The sequence below is a fragment of the Hirundo rustica genome, chromosome 3 (genome assembly GCF_015227805.2).
Source record: "Hirundo rustica isolate bHirRus1 chromosome 3, bHirRus1.pri.v3, whole genome shotgun sequence".
NCBI classification, from domain to species: Eukaryota; Metazoa; Chordata; class Aves; order Passeriformes; family Hirundinidae; genus Hirundo; species Hirundo rustica.
In genome coordinates, this window is record NC_053452.1 from 66,588,326 (window position 1) to 66,607,610 (window position 19,285).

General features: G+C 45.8%; 1 protein-coding gene across 1 annotated transcript in view; it reads right to left on the reverse strand.

Annotated features, from left to right (window-relative positions):
* SLC35F1 (solute carrier family 35 member F1) overlaps nt 1–4,600 on the reverse strand; it is a 243,100-nt gene extending 238,500 nt beyond the window's left edge. Inside the window, exon 1 of the mRNA XM_040060287.2 lies at nt 4,398–4,600. Coding sequence (XP_039916221.1) covers nt 4,398–4,600 — 203 coding nt within the window. The remainder of the gene's footprint in view (nt 1–4,397) is intronic.
* Between the last annotated feature and the right edge of the window lie 14,685 nt (nt 4,601–19,285).

The following is a 19,285-nucleotide window of genomic DNA, read 5'->3' on the forward strand; positions in this document are numbered from 1 at the left end:
ATCCAGCTTTCTAAAAAAGTCATTGTCAAGGAAAGCAATATGATAGCAGTGCCTTAGACATTTCTCTGGAGGCCTGAGTTCATTGACACAGCTACGGCATTTCTTGTTTCCAGGAATAATCTCATTTACTTAGCTAAAATAACTTTGTCATATTATCTAAGGATATTAACTTGTTTTGCTTGCAGAAACTTTATTTTCCCTTCCTGTTCTCCTCCCCAGGACTACAAAGATAATACCCCTGTATAAGCAGGTATCCCACTTGTTGGCTTTCATTTAGAGACAATTTGCAGGAATCCCCCAAAGAGATTACTTGGCAACCTGCTCCCCTTCTGTTTCAGCAATGTTTATTGTCTGTCCAGTTCCTTTTAAGAGGTGATAAACCAGGCTTTCCAACATGAGATCATCCTGTAAATTAGTTCAAAATGTTTCAGAGGCCACAGGAGAATCTGCCAGGTGAGTCTCTGCCCTTCAGATCACCCCCAGGGAGTGCCAGAAAGGGGACAAGCTGCCTCTTGTGCTGGAATAGTGCCAGATGGAGCAAGCTGGGATCCACCAACAGGTATCTGAAATATTTTGGCTACACAGAAGTTTGGGGAAGCAAGCAATCAAGCAGCCATCATTATTCTCGCTCTTCTCTGCAACATAGCAGGGCACAGTCAGTCAGGGACATCTGCTCAGCAAATGTCACAAGCAAGGTACCAGGCAGGGCCCTGCAGATGGAATTTATGGACCACGGGTATGAGTCATAGATCCAGGAACATATCTGCAGCACAACATTTCCTCCTAATGCAACAGCAACTCAAAACCATCCTCTCCCAACTCAGAACCATAGAATCATGAAGGTTGGAAAAGACCTTCAAGACCCTGGAGTCCAACCATTAACCCAGCACTAGCAGGTCCACCATTAAACCACATCCCTAAGCACCACAACTACTTCAAGGATAACAGCAAATTTGATCCTGTTGCAGTAGGTCCTGTTCACCATCACTGGCAGCCCAGAATTTATACAGACTATTCCAGTAAATCCCATAATTGTGTTGAGCATCTCCAGTCCTTCATAATTCTAACCATTCACTCTTGTGTTTTAATTTCTTTCTGCTTTCTTGTTATGGACAACTTTTCTTCCGAGTGCAGTGTTTGCTGTGATCACTGAAATAGACTTCTACAGGGAATCAGCTCTGCTTTCAGTGTGTTCTCCCTCAAATACCCTGCAGGGGTTGTTCCAGTGTTTCTCTATTACCTAGGGATCTACTGAGTGAACAGAGACGAGAGCTTGGAAGATAAAGTTAGAATAAGGTTCCATACCTTGTAAAACAATTTTAATTTGTTTTAATTGCTTAATTTTAATTCCTGAATTGCCATAGAAGTCAATTCAGGAATTAGCAAGTGCCTGGATAACCGAACTACTACAAAGAAAGTGAGAAAGAAACAATTATCAGTTTCTGCCAGTGTCCTTTCTCCTGATGTCTTGTTTTCTCCTTGACCACACCAGAGTCTGTTCCTTCCCTGGGTACAGACTTCTTAGCAGGGCTTCTTGTGACAGGACAAGGGTTTTAAATTAAAAGATGAGATATAAGGAAGAAATTTTTTATGATGAGGTTGGTGAAACTCTGAAAGAGGTTGCCCAGAAATGTGGTAGATGCCTCATGCCTGTAAACAGTCAGGGTCAGGCTGGATGTGAATCTGAACAACCTGATCTAGTTGAAAATGTTCCTGCTGATGGCAGCAGGAGTTGGATTAGGCGACCTTTAAAGGTCCCTTCCAACCCAAACAATTCTATGATTCCACCAATCATAAGCTGTTTTCTGGCAGACCCAGTTGCTGTCAACCTTTTTATTTTGATGTCTGCCTGAAGATCCCTACTTTGTGTAGCAGAAAACAGAAGCACAATGAATCAGTCAGGAACTTTCCACTAATGGGGCTCAAGCAAATGGTGCACACAAAGTATAGATAGCACAGAGAAAGTGTTACCCTCTTCTGAGAGAAAAACAATTGGAAAAGCCAATGTTTGCTTTGTTGGGGTCTCCCACTTCTTTACAGACATGGCATACATATTTCTTTCCCGTATGTATTTGCAGGCTATTGTTGTGGAGGATGAAAATATAAACATTGTGTCAGAATTCATTCACTGTATCAACAGAAATACTGATGAAAGCTGTGATGTTACATGGAGACATCAGTTTCTATGTAAAGTTGAAAGAAACTTAAGGAAATCTAACTTTTGAAAATTTTCCATTGATACACAATGATGGGACTGGCTAAGAATTAAAACATCTCAGAAAAATGTCTTCTCCTTCTCTACAAACCACATAAATTTGGAAAAATTTTACTCTTATTTCATGTTTGAGGAGGAGATAAGAACTCAATCATGAAAAAGTGACTGACTCCCATTCCTTAGGCTGCTCTTCTGGGGCATAGGAGATCTCATTTCTAGATTCAAGTTTATGAATCAGAACAGATTTGAACTTTGGTCACCACAGCAAATTTCTACCCTTCCCTCCCTTAAAACAAAAACAAAAACAAACACAAACAAACAAAACAAAACAAAACAAAACCAACAACAACAACAACAAAACCCTGGTTATTCTCATTTCAATCATACAATCACATATAAAGAACAACAAATATTGATTTGACATTTTATCTACAGCTCAGTCATATTAATGAATAAGCATGGTAACTGTTTAAACTGTATGGATTAATCCAACACCTTCTAGCCACGAAGTCTGTGGTCAATTTTATGACTCCCCAGAGGTCATTATTACCACTCTTGCACAGGAGAGTCTATTGCTTTTGTATCTGATCTCTTCGCTACATCTTCATATTTCTCTTGGTGCCCCTGGGAAAACATCTTTTCTCTAATGTCTTGCTCAGGACCGACACACACCTTAGGATGACCAAGCAGAAGGAAGGTGGGATTTGCAAGCACAGGACGCCTAAGACGACGTGGACTGTCGCGTTGAGGAATTGACTCAATCTTACAATATAGAGAGTTGAAAAATGCATGTGTACAAGAAAATGTGTAATGGATTCGAAGCAGCTCTTACTTGTTTCAACTTCTTTTCAACCCTTGTCATGCTCAAATAACAAAAGATAAGTATTTCCTCTGTCACTGAAGCTTTGGGGAATCCTCTTGGAATGTTAACAATTAACTGCATGTAATGGGGATGTTCTGAGAGCAAATGGCTTCACCTATTTTTAACAATGTAGCACTTGTAGGAATTGTAATTTTTAAATATTTAAAAGCTTCATCTTCAAACCTTATACACCCATTTAGAATAGCTGGGTTCATTAGCTCGTCCATGTTACATGAACCTGAAACTAACGTCGGGACAATGAGGCCAAGGCTGGTACGCACCACCCCATTGCTGCAACTACTCTATTTACCAGGTAAGAGTCATTAGGCAGAAGTGATAGCACCAGCTGGCTTTTCAGGCAGGAGCTTCTTCTGGAGAAGAGCAACCAGTTAGGCAGTGGATGGACTCTGCTCTGTAGTAAACCCCTCTGCCCTAATCAAATGCAGAGCAAAAGAAACAACCGGCAGAGAGGGGAGCGTAAAGGATTAACTAAGATGGTTCCAGCGTTTTCTTGTGCCTTCGGTGAAATAATCTACTCCGAGTACCCTGCAGTTTTCCCATCTTTGCGCTGACCACTCTGAGGCACACGCAGGGGCGAACCCAGCGGCTCGCCTCTCGCCAGCAGCCCCAGCGTGCTGCTCCGGGGACACGCGAGCTGCTCGGAACCGGGCAAAGATCCCACACGACGCTCCCCGGCACCCCGGAGCATCGGGCCGCGCCCGGCCGCTGCCGGCGGACCCCGGCCGGAGCCCCAGGGGCCGCCCCTTCCCCGCCGCCCCGAGCCCGCCGCCCGCGCTCCAACTTCCCCGGCGGCGCCTCCGCCGCTGGCCGGGCTGCGGCAGCGAGGATGTCCGCTCCCTCCTCCCGCCGCCCCGAGCCCGTCCGTGACGGGCCAGGAGAGCCAGAGCCGGCGGCAGGCGCGGGGGCTCCGCTGCGGAGGTCGTGCCTGCGGACACGGCAGGTGCGACCGGCACCGGCACCGGCGCCGGCACCGGCGGGGAGTGCGCGGGCTGGCGGCTCACGCCGCCGCCTCGGAGGCAACAATGGGCCGGGGGAGGCTCCGCGCCGTCGCTCCCTGCCCGCCCGGGGCTTCTGTGGGGAAAGGCGCTGCCAGCCCAGCCTAGCCCGGCCCGGCCGAGCCGAACCGAGCCGGGCCCGGCCAGCCGCCCCGCCGGCGCCTTCGTGCCCCTCTGCTCCACCCCTCCAAGCGGGCCGGGCCGGGTCGGGGCCCCTCCGACGGCGGCCCTCGAGACCTGCGCGCCGCAGGGCGAGCGGCACCGTGCCGCGTAGCCGGAGCCCCGCTCCATCCCCTGGCCTCACCTGTTCAGCACTTTCCTGATCCTCTGGCGCACGCTGGAGGAGGGCGCGGAGATGCCGCTCCTGCCGCCGCCACTGCCGCCCTCCGCCGGCAGGTTCTCGATCGTGGCCACGACATGGCTGGGCTGCGGCGGGTGGTGCGGCGGCGGCGGCGGCTGCGGCGGCGAGGGGTGGCGGTGGTGGCGGTGGCGCTCGGGGGAGAGCATCGCGGCGGGGCTGCGCCTCAACGGAGAGCGGGGCGCATCCCGGCGGGAGGGCGGCGGGCGCTGCTGCCGCCGGCGCTGGCTCCCTCGGCTTCCGGGCAGCGCCAGACCCTCGCCCGCTCCTCCCTCACTGGGCTGCCATGCAGCGAGGGGCGGGATGCTGCCGCCGCCGCCGCCGGCGAGTGCCGCTCACGGCCGACGAAGTGGCAGCAGTTTGGCGACCCTCCTCCTCCTCCTCCCACACCCCCCGCGCCCAGCCGGTGCCTCCCCCCGGCGGAGCCGCCGCCGCGCCGCCTCGATCCCCTTTGTTCCCGCTCGCCACCGCCCCGCGCTCCCCCGGCGCACGGCTGCTGCCGCGGCGCGGCGCGGAGCCCCCTCGCAGCCCCGGGAGCCCCCCGGAGCCCCCCGGAGCCCCCCGGAGCCCGGGTGCCGGCGGCGGAGCCCTGCGCGCCGCGCTGCCGCCGGCCCAGAGCGGCCGCGGCCGCCAGGGGGAGCCCGCGGAGCCGGCAGCGCCCCCGCGCCCCGCGGGGCTCCGCGCCGGGAGACCGGGACAGCGCGGCCGGGATCGGCCCGCGGCGCTCCCGCCCGCTCCGGGAGCTCTGCCGGCGTCCGGCTGAGGGGCGGCCGCGTCGGCGGGGCCCCGAGCTTTGCCCCATTAAATCGTCGTCGGTTTTCTTTGGGGTGTTTAGCTGTCTTTCTGGGGTGGTTTTTGGGGGGAGTGTTAAGCTGTCTCTTTGGGTTGGGGATGCTCGCAGCTGGGCGGCGGGGCACTTCCTGCGCTGGCCTGCGCTGTGGGAACACCCGGGAGTTGCCGTACGCTTGTCTTCTGAAACGCGGCGCGGCCGATGTCGTCTTCAACCGACTGTGAAAAGTGCAAAGAAAAAAATCGCCTCTGAACAACGCCCAGGCTTTTACACTGCCATAGGCACCTAAGGGACCGAGGGAGGCATGGTAGTCGCTGTAAAGTTCAGAGCTGCATACATTTTTCATAGAGACAGTGTACTGGAAGTTCATGCCTGGGCGAGGCTTGTTAAAGTGTTGTGTTTCTCTCTTCCAAATACCGGGAGACTCCCCAAAGAGAAATTGAATGAACGTGGGTTCAATATTATCAATATTACGCTAAAGATAGATATTTCACTCCAAAAATTGAATTAGGCTTAGAGGAGGTGTCTTTTTAATCGATCATGTCTCTCTGAAACATATTACATGACAATTTTGCTAAGTCTTTTAAGTGACATACAATTGAAATTTCATCTTCTTCACTTCATTCTATTGTTCCCTTCCACTTATTTTTGTCAAAGATTCTTTCCCTATGTTTCTATTTGTGTGAACCGTGCACAAAGCTGTGAAGATGAGATGAACATTCATGATAAGCAGGGAAATGCGGTTGTAAAGCCATGCAGTGTCCCCCAGGGAAATCAGATTGATGTGATGCTCAAAAAAATTTTTTTAAGCTTCAGGTCGGTAATGTCTGTTTATAGGAACTCTTCATTTTGCCAATATCAATGTTTAATATGTCAGTTTACTCTGAGTACCTCAGCAGCCTCCCTCTAACAGGTCTTCAGATGAGATCCGGTGGAGCATGTTGCTTTACCAGAGGAATGCTTTTGAAGATGGGGCTCACTCACTTGAAATCCTGTAAAGTTTATTCTCTGTTCTGGGCAAACAGCCAGCTGTTTTCAGCACAAGCCGAACCTCAGTTCAATCGGATTATGCTACTAAGATATTCTCCTCCATCCTATTCCCCCCATGGCAACCACGTTTCCATAAGTGGAGAGAAGATGAGGCTCATTCTCCCTGGCAGCTCTTGGAAGTGGAAGGGACAGAGGCTCGGAAGCTGCAGTGCCCTGCAGCCAGGCGGTACGAGGTTAGCTGCGGGGCTGGCAGCCCAGTGCTGCCCCCCGTGCTGAGAGCCGGCACCGCCTGGGTCCAGCTGTAGCATCTCCCAACTCGCCCACTCATCTGTTCCGACGTACCTCTCACACCTGTTTGCTAACATTTCTATGCCCTTTGTTAAATAGGCTGTTTCTTCACACTGCAGCTGGACGAGTATTCTGGAAGCACTCACTGTGAAGGTGGGAGAGGGTTTAGGTCAGAGAAGTGTTTGCTTCAGGGTGCTCAGTGCCCATTTCAGACTAATCTGACAGCTGGGCGGATCAGAACAACAGTGTTTGTGTAACTTTATTCCTGCTGATTAAACCAAATGAATGCATACCTGAAGTCCAATTTGGGATCTGCCCATGAACCGTGGAGAGGGGGCTGTAGGGAGGAACGGTGTTCAGAGCAGCCCCCTTTTTGGCAATGCAGAGAAAAACTGTAGGTCTGTGCACACAGCCCTGCTGCCATTGTGACAAATGGATTTCTTGCACATGCAGGTCCATCATAAATACGATGCCAAACTTCTGCTGTGTCCAATGAAATTGTTTCCAATTACTTTTCACTTTGTTTCGCTACCACGCCACACACATCGCATTACACCATCCCATGACTTCATGTTTTTGATATTGCAGCTTAGCCATGCAGGGTTTTTTCCATGGTTAGACAAAAGTACTGGGAGAAGCAATTATACAGGATGCACTCTGTTTAGTAATATCAGCAGTGGACTGCATCACACAATCAGTAGGTTCTGACTGAGAGCAGCATTTTTTAACATTTTATTGCTCAAGATGCTGTTCCTCTGGCTCAGTATCCCTCAGTCCGAGCACTCCTGGCCTGATTTCAAAGTGCTAAGCGTGCTCTGCTCCCTTGTAACTGTTACTTCCCATGTTGACATTCAGCCATGGCGCTTCTGGCGTTTTCATTTATGTAACACCCAACTGGAGTAGTTTTACCAGAATATAGCATAGAATCCATATAATTGTGAAAATATATTTTTTATTAAGCATTTCACACACACACACACCCCGCCACGTGATCATGCTAGAGGTTAGTGCTATGACTCCTTTTTGTTGTTTACTCTGAAGAAGAAATTTACTTTCTAGCAACAGTCTCCATGAATAAAAGGGGAAAAACTCTCCATGGCCACCAGAGTTCACAGGGAACCAAGTCCTTTTAACTTCTGAGTTTCTGTCAATAAAGGTGTACAAAGCTGTTAAAACAGCAGCCTCAGTGACTGCCTAACACACTGCCCAGGGGCCTGGCCTAAGCCTAAATCCTTGTGCCTGAAGCACAATCCTTAAACAAGATGGGGGAGTAAGTCTTCTCCTGGGGCTCTGATCTCACAGCTGTGCTCTGATCCCACTTGAGACCTGGAAGGACTTGTGGCAGGACTAGAGGCTAACCAGTGACTAGAGGGACAACACAGTACCAGTAGAACTTGTGAACAGGGTAGCAGTACTAAGAAGAAATTTTTATAAAGGCATGTGCCTACACACCCAAAGTAGGTTGAACAGTCTCCCTGGATGTGAGCACTCGGGCTCTCACCTCAGATTAGCCACATTTTAGACATCTGAAACTCAGTCTTTCCTTTTCCAGCTGAGTCTCCTGGAATTACTGAAATTGCTTTTCTGTAGTATTGTTCTTGGTTCCCAGCTCCAAGAAAAGAACCCCAGATTTCAATGGTTGCAGTTCTGTGGAACAGCTCTCCGTGTTGTATTCTCAAGGCTGTTTGTCTTGTTGTGGGGATTCAGTCAGACAAACCAGATTTTTCTGTCACGTTTTTTTCAAGGGTGGGAAAACCGAGCTACTGAAGCAGCTCTAGCCAAGACAGGATGTGCTCAGTCATTTCTCAATCAACCATCAAGGATGCCAAGAGGAAGAATCATGATCTCTTTTTCAATTCCCCTAAATTACTATTATATATTCACTGTTTGTTTATTTCGAATATATAAATTTTATGTTGATACATAAATTTTAATATTTGATATAATATTTTATCTTGAGCCTTTTTATTTTATTAAAACATTGCTTGATTATGACTAAGAAATCAAATATTACTTTTTTTTCTTTATTCCTGGAATGAAATAGTTGCGGCTGGAGGGAATGAGATCTTTCATTAACACACTCTGCTGCAACACCAGATGGATCAACATTAGCTCAGAGCTACAATTCATCCCACTTATTCCTGAATGGTGCTCCAGAGAGGGTTTATTCATATTTCTGGTGAGTTTGGGTTGAGCACTGTTACGTGAGGGTCATGGGCTGGAGACAGGCACACAACACAGTACACACCGAAGGTCATCAGCAAATGGCCCACCTTATTGTTTAGAGCTTCTTTTTATAGGGCGTTTGAACTTCCCGGGCTTGGGTAGCAGATTGGTTGGGATCTCTGCCCACCCAGATCTCTGGGCAGTGATGTGTCTGCATCCAGGGCTTGGATGGGGTTGGCTGAGGTCTCTGTTTGAGATCCGTTGCTCACCTAGGGTCCTATTTCTAGAACGAGCCAGGTTAGCTGAATTGGATTTCTTATGACCAGATTTATTTTGTCCATCTACAGACCACCTGTGCTGCGACAAGCACCATCCTGAAGCTGTAGCTTATTTGGAAGAAACCCAGGTATCTCTACAGGCAGAGCTGCTCTGGGGAATGATAGCAACCTTTTTTTATGGTGCTTTTGGTGGACAAGCAACAGCCATGGAGGGAAAGTGTTGGTGTGCACAAAAGCCTTTTGCTGAAAATCCTTCCCAGCTTCTTCTTCGGCAGTTTTTTAAGAGAGTCCAACTACTCCAGCCACCTCCCAACACACATGAGAAAGATTCACAGAAGTGACAAGTTTCCAACATGGGAGGTTGAACATGACAAAAAAAAAAAAGGCAGGGTAGAGCACAGCAGCACAACCTCCACATTGTTCCTCAGCCTCCATGCGCCACTGTCCCATTTTGGCACCATCGCTAGAGATAATCATGGCCTCACAAGACAACTTGTTACGGGATGAGAAGTCGTCAGTCAGGAATGATGAGCTTAGCATGTCTATTCATACACGTTAGTGGATGAACATTTATGGAAAGGAAACTTAGCTGTGGGGAATATCAGCACACAGCTCACGTACAGTTCCCAGCCAAGAGCTCTGCATCTCATGAAACAAGAGAGGAGCATGGAGGCACAGACAGCGCTGCTCTCCCCACTTGTTCCCACTTCCTTGCCTTGCATGCGGTGTGAGACACCCGACCTGCATCGCAGAGAGAGTGAGGAAGGTGGTGGGTGGCTACTAATGTCTACTAATCACATCCATCATAAAAATACTTTATATTTTTCATTAGCTGCAGGAGGGAATATAACAACTGACTAATAATTTTCAGTCTTGTAGGGGAATATTCACACACACGCACAGAGACAGGGAGAATTGCATTGCAATGCCTTTGGAGCCTGAGACCAAGGAGCGGCATCCATATAAAGAAGATAGATTATACAATACAGAAAAGGTAAAATTAAATAGAATTTATTCATTTCCATCAGCTTGGGTGAGCAGCAAAGGCACAATAAAAAGCACAATAAATAATCTGCGAATGCCTGAGCTTACAATAGTACAAGGTTCACAAGCAGTTCAGAAGCAGAACATCTGGAATAGCTCAATTTCTCTGGAGGAGAATGGGGAGAGCTCCTGCCTCACATGTGATTGCCTCTTCTTTGAGAGTTCCTTGCTTCACTGCTGCAGCAATCATTTCAGCACTTTGTCATAGCTGTGCAATCACTGGCAGCTTTTTGACAGTTGCAGACGTTTACCTACTTGTCCTCTTCCTAATTTGCATAAACATAAATGAATCCTGCAGAGACTAATTAAGAACAGTATTAACTTTCCTGCTTTGCTTGTAGCATAGGTCACTCACAGGCTCAAAACCTCAGACTGGAAAGAGAGCTGAATCTCGAAAGCAACAGCTCATCATCTCATCAGCTCAGGAAGCTGCGGGGAGGCAGACTGTTATTTCCCTTGCTGATACTCAGTACCGAAAAAGCACGCGGGAAGAAGTCCCTAACCTGGTAGCAAAAGAGAAATGAACTTATAATAAATAGTGTGTTGCTGGTTTTGTGCAGCTCAGTAGCATTTTCAATCTACTTGTTCTTTCCAATAAACCACATTAAAATTACTTTTATTTGTTTTACTGCGTGATTCCTCTCCTTCCTCATTGCATTATTAAATGTTAGCCTACAGTGTGTCCTGATTTAAGTGTCTCTACTTGTCCAGAAATAACAAGTTTTTTAAGTAATCTTTTTCTTCTATGTAAAAACAATAACTCCTTTTCAATCTGTTACTGCTCAGCAATCAGAAAATGTAATACACAGATGAGAAAAATCAAACCAATTCCTTTTGATTTTGAGGAAGCAAGTCTTGAAAAGTCCATTTCAGGAGAAACATGACAATATGATATTGGGGTTTTTTTCCTTACTTTTCTCTACTTTATAGAAAACTCCTCAATCCTGCAGGATCTTCTCTGCCTGGAGGATTCAGGGTGCAGGCTGGAGGCATGGTTCAACACACAACTTGGGAAACATTTTGGATGTTACACACCTCACACCAGAAATGGTTTATTAGTCCATTTGCAAGCCAGATGATTAACAATCTGTCAAGGAGATGCCTGAGTTTCCAAGAATGAAATTGCCCTTGGACTGAGAGGCATTTCACTGCTGTGGTTTCAGCACACCGTCCCCATATAGTAGTAGCTCAGTGGAATGTAGAGGCCTGTGATGTACATGAGATCATTTAAGGTGGTCTCAAGGTCCTCCTGGCCACACCCTCTCTGGGTAAGCAATGCCCAAACAAACCCTCAAGGTGGAAGGCAAGAGATGCAGATTGACAGAATCATTTCAGTCACAAAGGACCTTGAAGATCGCCAAGTCCAGTCATTAACTCAGCACTGCCAAGCCACTAAATCATGGCCTCAAGCACCACATGTAGGTGCCTCCAGGACTGGTAACTCAACCACTTCCCTAGGTAACCTCTTTCAATGCTGAATAACCCTTTCAGTGATGAAGTCCTTTTAAATATCCAATCTAAATCATCCCTGGTGCAACTTGTCCTGTCAGCCTCGTGCTTATTATGTGTGGGAAGAGATCAACCCCTGCCTTGCTGCAACCTCCTTTCAGGCAGCTATAGACAGCAATAAGATCCCTCCTGAGCTTCTTCTTGTCCACACCAAACAGCCCCAGCTTCCTCGGTTGTTCCTTGTAAGACTTGTTCTCCAGACCCTTCACCAGCTCCACTGCCCCTCTCTGGCCGTGCTCCAGCACCTCAGTGTCTCTCTCTCTTTTAGTGAGGGGCCCAGGGCTGAACACAGGATTCGAGGTGTGGCCTCCCAGTGCCGAGTACAGGGGGACAGTCACTGGTCCTGCTGCACACACTGTTTCTGATACAGGCCAGGACCGCCAGATTCCAGGGCAAAGTGACACAGCAGTTTTGCTGGACAAGAATTCCACTTGAAAAAAGGATCTCAATATTTAAAGCAAATCACCTCAGGAGAAAAATGATAACTCATTTTGTAAGGGAGAAAAGCCATTAGATGGACTGTGGAGAAATTAACGGGCTTCCCAAACAGTAAATGTGTTAACCTCTAGAGAAAATCAACCATACATATTGTATGCCTGAGCAATATTGTAATACATCTCATTGACAGACTTTTGTCCTAGTTAATAACACCAGAGGCCTCTGGCTTTCTAATTATTGCTGTCATATCTCCCATAAGGAAACAAAATGGCAGGGCTGAAACCTAAATTAAACTCATTGGAGATGCCAGCACGGTCCCAGGGAGTGCAACCCCAGCCCTGACTGAGTGCAGGTGCAGTGTGGTGCTCCCTCCTTCCCCAGGGCCATGGGGAGAGGGGTCCAGCTGAGGACAGGCTGCAGAAGACAGGAGCAGAAGGGTTGTGCTTTCAAGCAGTGGCCATGACAGTGGTACTGGTTTAGCTCTTCCCTCTTCGTTTCACCTGCACACACCGGTCATTTGAAATGGTACTGCTGTGACCACAGCTGTGTCTTTGCTGGCACTGCCTACCCTTTGCCATCTGTTCAAACTTCTCTTCCCTCTCTGGCCTCATGTACATCTAGTTTCACCTGCCTCACCTCCTTTGCACAGTCCCACCTTCTCAGAGGTGATCCAAAAATCTGTGACAGAAAACAGAGCATCACTTTAGTCAATGCTACAGGGAAGGACAACAACTGACCTTTGCACAGCCTTTCCTCCTTTCTGTCATTTCTAACTTCCTGAAACTTCCCAGGACTGTCAGAATCCTGGTTACACACCTTGAGGCTGCCCTAGAGTGTGGGAAATTAAAAAAAAAAAAACCTGCTCTTTTTCTAGCATGACAATGCTCTAAGGACACCGAATTAGAACATCTTTAACATAGAGATTACAAGAAGCCAGGTGCTTTATTAACTACATCAAGTAATGGCACAGACTGCCCGGGATGGAAAGTCCCCATCCTTGGAGGTTTTCAAGATCCAGCTAGTGAAATCACAAGGCACTTGTTTCACAGGGTGTTGGACCAGAGTCTTTCTGTGTTCCCTTCCAAGGAAAGTTATCCTACAGGCCTGTGAATTAGGATTTTAGTTGTGCCAATTTATGTTTCAGCAGTGTGTGTATGTGTAACTGTGGGGTCAGAAAAATCCAGAAGGGGAAATAGATGGGAAGAGTAACCTTTTCACTACTTTTCATTTTATTAGGATAAAGTTATGGAAATATACGAAATTATGAGAATCTATAAAGTGACTTACTCCCACATGGCATTCTTCAAGAATGAAAATAAAATGTATGTAAATAAAGCAACAAAAAATCACCTGACAAATGCAAATTATTAATTACTCAAATTTATAAGGAATAACATAGATTCAGCTCTCTTGCCATATTCCTTGATGGACTGGAGAGAGGAGCACCTCTTAAAATTATTGCCTCAGTAAGATTCAGTATGTATGTGACTGGCTGTTTTAGTGCATCCATCAACAGGGGTAACAACTGAAAAAAAAAACAGATAGAAATCAGAATACTTCCTTTGGAAGCAGCACTCTTTATGGATATTTATTATTGGTTTCTGGTGATTCTTTATATCAGGTACATTTTTGTGAAACGTCTTCATCTTTTAAAAAGATTGATCTCCAGGTATTAACAAGTTCTCCTTTCAAAGTGCCAAGTGCCTTTCGATGTTATCTTTTTTTTCATGTGCCAGTTTGTTTTGCAGGCCTTGTTGGCAAGACATAACTGCAGTTCTGCAAGTGAATGAGAAGAGGGATTGTTGTTAAGCCAAGTCCAAAAGCTAGTGTGCTGAAGAAATTAAAGATGAAATACATAGCATTTTGGGGCAAGAAAATCACACCTGCTAGCCACACTTTGCAAATAGGTGAACTCTTTGAGTGATTAATGAAAGTTGCTGTCAGGTTCAAGGCTTTATTAAACTATTATTTATTATATTAGTTCTGAATTACTGAAATAGCAGCAGGAAGCATGATTAGGAAGGTATCGCCTAATGAGGTCATTATGTCAGCATCATCAACGGTGTTCAAGATAAAGAAGGATACATGGAAAGTGGAATTATTTCCATGGCTAACCCTGATTCATTTGAGAGGTTAGATTCGATGATTAGAGAAGTCATGTCCCACACAGAGTCTGAAAACCTGCTAATGGTTGATAAAGGATTATCTGAATGAACACTGAAATATGAGAAGAGATATGGAAGCCAGAGTCTATGGGCAAAAGTGTTAGACCAAATTCATCTCATTTTGCTGACTGGGATATTATTTTCTCTTCACTTGGTCATTTTAACTTATTCTCAGAGCATGTTCATCTAGCTCCCATGCAAAACAACTGATGCAGGACTTGGGTGGAAATTTTACTTGGTTTAAGACTTTTGCTGCGAGTGCATAAACTGCTCTCGCAAACACAGATGTGATTTCTACACACGTTTGTACCAAACAGCAGAGCTGGAGCCTTGCCATTCTCTGCACTTAGGATGGAGAGCAAGGAAACAGGATGAATAATGTACTTGTCCTGGTGTACAAGCAGCCAAGATTTGCTTCTTCCTACACTGAGATTAATGAACATGCCTATCATAATCTGGAAAGTATTTGACTGCCATGCCAACAGAAGCAAGAGCTATCCTCGGTGATTAGAACTACTTAGCAGACAGATATAATGCCTGTGTTGAAGTAAAAGCAAGTAAATCCCACCATAATGTGCTCCTGTACATACTGTGAAATCCTTCTCAAGGAAGCACAGTCTGGGTAACAGTTTGAATCCAGCTGAGATGACTGGGACTGCTTCTCAGCTTTCTCTGACTCAGTAACCCAGCACAGAACTGGAGAGAAAGTACCAGAAGGATAGTAGACATGCAAAATATTTCACAGCATCACTCGAATACTGACTTGCACCCATTAAAATGTATTGCCTGTAAACTACCGGTCCTGTAAACTACTGCTTACTGCCCATGAAAGCCTGCCAGATAATGTCAGCCTTTCTGCTTGCTCCTCTTCCTTGGACAAGCACAGACTACATTTGCAGTTTGGGATTCAACTCCCTCCACTTCAGCCTTTCCAAAGAATTTTCCAGAAAGAAAAATGGGCAGCAAAGCTAATGTTTCTGAAGGGGAAGTGTCCTTTCAAAATCTATGTAACACACAAAGACTATCAAATTTTACATCTAAGACTTTCTAGTAAAGAGTGGAAATCTGTGATACAATAAACATAACCCACCTTGTGCTTAAATCTCTCTGGATTTGAATCTGAGTCCTTTTGAAATTACAAGGAAGAGCAGATGGGCTGATGCAAGATGCAGCCTCAGTACTGTGGTCCAGGAGCAAAGAAACCACAAGTCCCCTGCAACTCCATTCAGTGAGTGTCAGCAGTTCAGTGCTTTGTAGATTAAAAGAGAGATTCTTCTGTTCTTCAAAATACCATAAGTGGTCAGTACAATACCTGCACATGGGATGTTTATTTACCCCAGATGAGGATCTTTTGTATGATAAAAATCTGCCGTGTGTCCAAGACACGTGTCATGACAAGACAGCACTCTTGATTCACATTGAATCGAGAGTGTACAAAAGTGTACAAAACCTGTACTGAAAGCAATTCAAAGAATTTGGTGGATGAGAGACTGGACATGACTGGCAATGAGCACTTGCAGCCCAGAAAGCCAGCTGCATCCTGGGCTGAATCAAAGGGAGTGTGGCCAGAAGGGCAATGGAGATGATTCTGCCCCTCTGCTCTGCTCTGGTGAGACCTCACCTGCAGTGCCGCTTCCAGCTCTGGGTGCCCCAACACAGGAAGGACATGGACCTGTTGGAACATTTCCAGAGAGACACCAAGATGTTTAGAGGGAAGGAGCACCTCTCATAGAAGGAAGGGTGGAGAGAATTTGGTTTTTTCACCCTGGAAAAAAGATGGCTTGGTTGACCAAACTGCAGCCTTTCAGTACCTGAAGGGACCTTGCAAGGAGGATGGAGGGGACTTTTGACAAGAGCATGTAGTGACAGGAGAAGGGAGAATGGATTCAAATTAGAAGATAAATTCAGATTAGGTATTAGGAGGGTTTTTGTTGCAAGGGTGATGAGGCAATGGAACAAGTTGCCCAGAGAAGCTGGGGATGCCCCATCCCTGGAAGTGTTCAGGACCAGGTTGGATGGGACCCTGAGCAACTTGGTCTAGATGAAGGTGTCCCTGCCCATGTCAGTAGCGCTGGAACTAGATCATCTTTAAGGTCCCTTCCCACCCAAACCATTGTATGATTTTATTAATAATACCATAATTGATTTTGGTATTTCTACCTACTGGACCAGCTGCTGGATGAGGAGTCCCTGTGGGTGACATATATCCTCATAATAAGGGGATGAGTACAAGAGTCATTGACAGGAATCAGACTCCAGTCATTTTACTTAAAATAAAAGAATTTTACAAGTAAAATAAAAGCTATGTGCCTGTCCTTCCCAAGGGCCTGGATTTCAGACAGAGAGGGACATTGTCTTATTGCTTTGTAGATTATTTCAGGACTGCAGTACCCAGAGGAAGTGTTTGCAATGAGTAGCTGGACATGAGCTCTGGAGCTGTGTCCAATGGTAATGCAGCAGTAATCTGTGCACAGAGCAAGATAGAAATCTTGGTCGGCCCCTTACGAGCTGTGAGGTTATGTCACAGTAAGAAGTGCAAGCGGCTGCAGTAGCTTTCTGAATGGTCTGGAGGGTTTAATAGCTACAGTATAGCAAACAAAACATACCCAGAAAGTGTCAGTGTGACAATTCTGTAGGCTTTCAGCATAAAGCTTGGAGACCCCCTGAGCATACTCTGGAAGCCAAACCATTTTTTTTTTTTTTTTACAATCCCTACCATGTGCCTGAAGGTCAGCACTGCCGATGTTTCTGATACACAGAGCTCTTCAAGAGTCTCTTGCGGTGTTTTGGGATGATTTTGCAGCAGGTGAAAAGGTTTTTTCAGCACAAGGTATTGCCTAGGTACAGCAAAAATTAATGATGAGAAATGACAGCTAAATGGGATGGAAAATACAGGTTTACAACCATCACTGCTGTCCTGAAATTTTCTTACTCCCCGAACCCTGCCCAGCTGTGTGTGTTTTGCCCATTTCTATGCCTCTGTGCCATCTTCTTTCCTTTCTTCCACCATTTTAACTGCTTTTTGCAACACACAACATGATATCAACAAGATCTGTTTGTCTCCTGCAAAAGAAGAAAACCTAAGCTTTGACTTTTTTCCTTTGCCTTGTGACTTTGCCAGTCTGAGTGCACTAGTTAAAAAAGAACCATGACTGGCATTCATGATAGCAGCAGAACTGATGCAAGATAAATCAATAGCAGCATGGGCCAAACCAGCTTCAGTACATCTATCATAGTAATTTACCTAAGTTTAAATCAATTTAATTAAACTGACTCAGTTTTCTGGTAGAGACAAGGCTTTACAGTGTGCCAACTTTAATCCATTGACTGGATTAAAATAATACAAAAGGGGTGGCTGGCAACTTTCAGGTTCAAGATGATGAGTGACTGGTAGTGTCACAGAGAAGGAGCCATATGAAGGTATCTGGATGTCATCTTTAAAGATCACATGATCTTGAAAGAAGAAAATTAACCAAAAGGAAGAAATTTCCCTTAGAGTGCAATGTTGTATAGTAAACAAGGCCTGAATTGTTAACCCTGTGCATTATCAATATCCCTGTAACCTTTGTCTCTGGTGGACAATTACCTCTTAGCAGAGTAAAAAGCCTTGCACGCTGACAGAGACAGCATAGCTGATCATTGCGTATTAATAGCTGGCCACTTTACAAAGTGAAGCTTAGTGGTTTAACTCACTTTCCCCTTTAAACCACTTGTTTCTGGAGTAAGTCTCACCCCTTGGCAAAGGTGGAATCATACAGCTACAAGTTTTACTTAGAATTTATATCACTTTGGGCACCTGGAGATTTAGTTCAGCTCAGGTTGTTAGTGAGAACTTCCTAAATTGTAGTTTGAGTCTCCTAAACTCTCTAGTCTCAGCCTAGACTTTGTTGCCTCTCTTCAATATTTTCAAGTAGACTGTTATGTACAATTACTATATCATGGGATATTTTGGGATGCAACACCAGAGATGGCTGACTGAAATGCTCACAGGCATGCGTGCTGGTTTTGCACGGAAGTGATTTTCCCAAGAAAGTTATAGGAAAACCAATCAGTGACTAGATTTGAATGTTGACATCTTGTGAAGCCACTAGAAAGGCAACCAAGGGCAGCTCTGCAGCCGTGTAGAGTGGCCTGCAGCTGAACCACCTTCAGCCACTGACCAGGGAAGGCCATCATGACTCTCTACAGACTTGGGAGAGATTTTAACTCTTTCTTTGCACAGATGAAACTTGCAAAACACTAATCCTTTCTTAAGTAAGGGAAAGGGACAGAGTGGAGACATGTAGAGAGACAATATGAAGATATCAATGTCAGTGAAGGAAGAGTTGAGTCCTAGGTGGAAAGGGAATGAGAAGATGCCTAGTCTTAGGCTGAAATTCTTTGGTAAAGCCATGATAATGGACTGTGATATAGTAGAATATCCCTGTAAATCATGGAAAATATGCACTGGGGAGATGGGAGTGTTCAGATTGCAGATATAAGCAAAGATATTTGTGGTAGACTAAGCAAATATTGAAGTAGCTGCAATCTTATGAGAAGTTTGAACAGAGAAAGAGAGATGAGATGAGATGAGATGAGATGAGATGAGATGAGATGAGATGAGATGAGATGAGATGATGAGATGAGATGAGATGAGATGAGATGAGATGAAGATAAAGCCCTGCCCCCAGGAAGAAGAAGATCTCTATTCCTAGAGATAAAGATGACCTCAGAGAGAGATGAGGAGAACATTTGCTTTTGAACCGCTCATCTTTAAAATGGTACCCCATGAAGTTTACACGGCCCATAATGCAGCTGTGGGAAGGCTGGGTGGTATGGGAGGGACTTCACAAATGCAGATTCCTGGGTGGCTGCTTTTCTGAGAATTAAAAGCCACAAGAGAGCTGTCTGTTGTTGACAGATCAAAAGAGACTTCTCTCTCTAAATGAACTGATGAAAGACTATTTTATAGGTGGTAAACTGCCCTAGAGTTCCAAGTTTTGTCTCTATATATTGTCCATGAGAAGGGAAAGGAAAATTGTGGGGGTGGGGAAGTGTTTAGAAAGCTTTATTCTGATTCTCATTAACTTTTTTCTCTCTTGTAGTTTTGTTAATAAGCCTGGTTTTACACCCTTTTAAGTTTTGAGCCTGCTTTGCTCTTTTCCTAATCCTATCTCACAGCAGAAA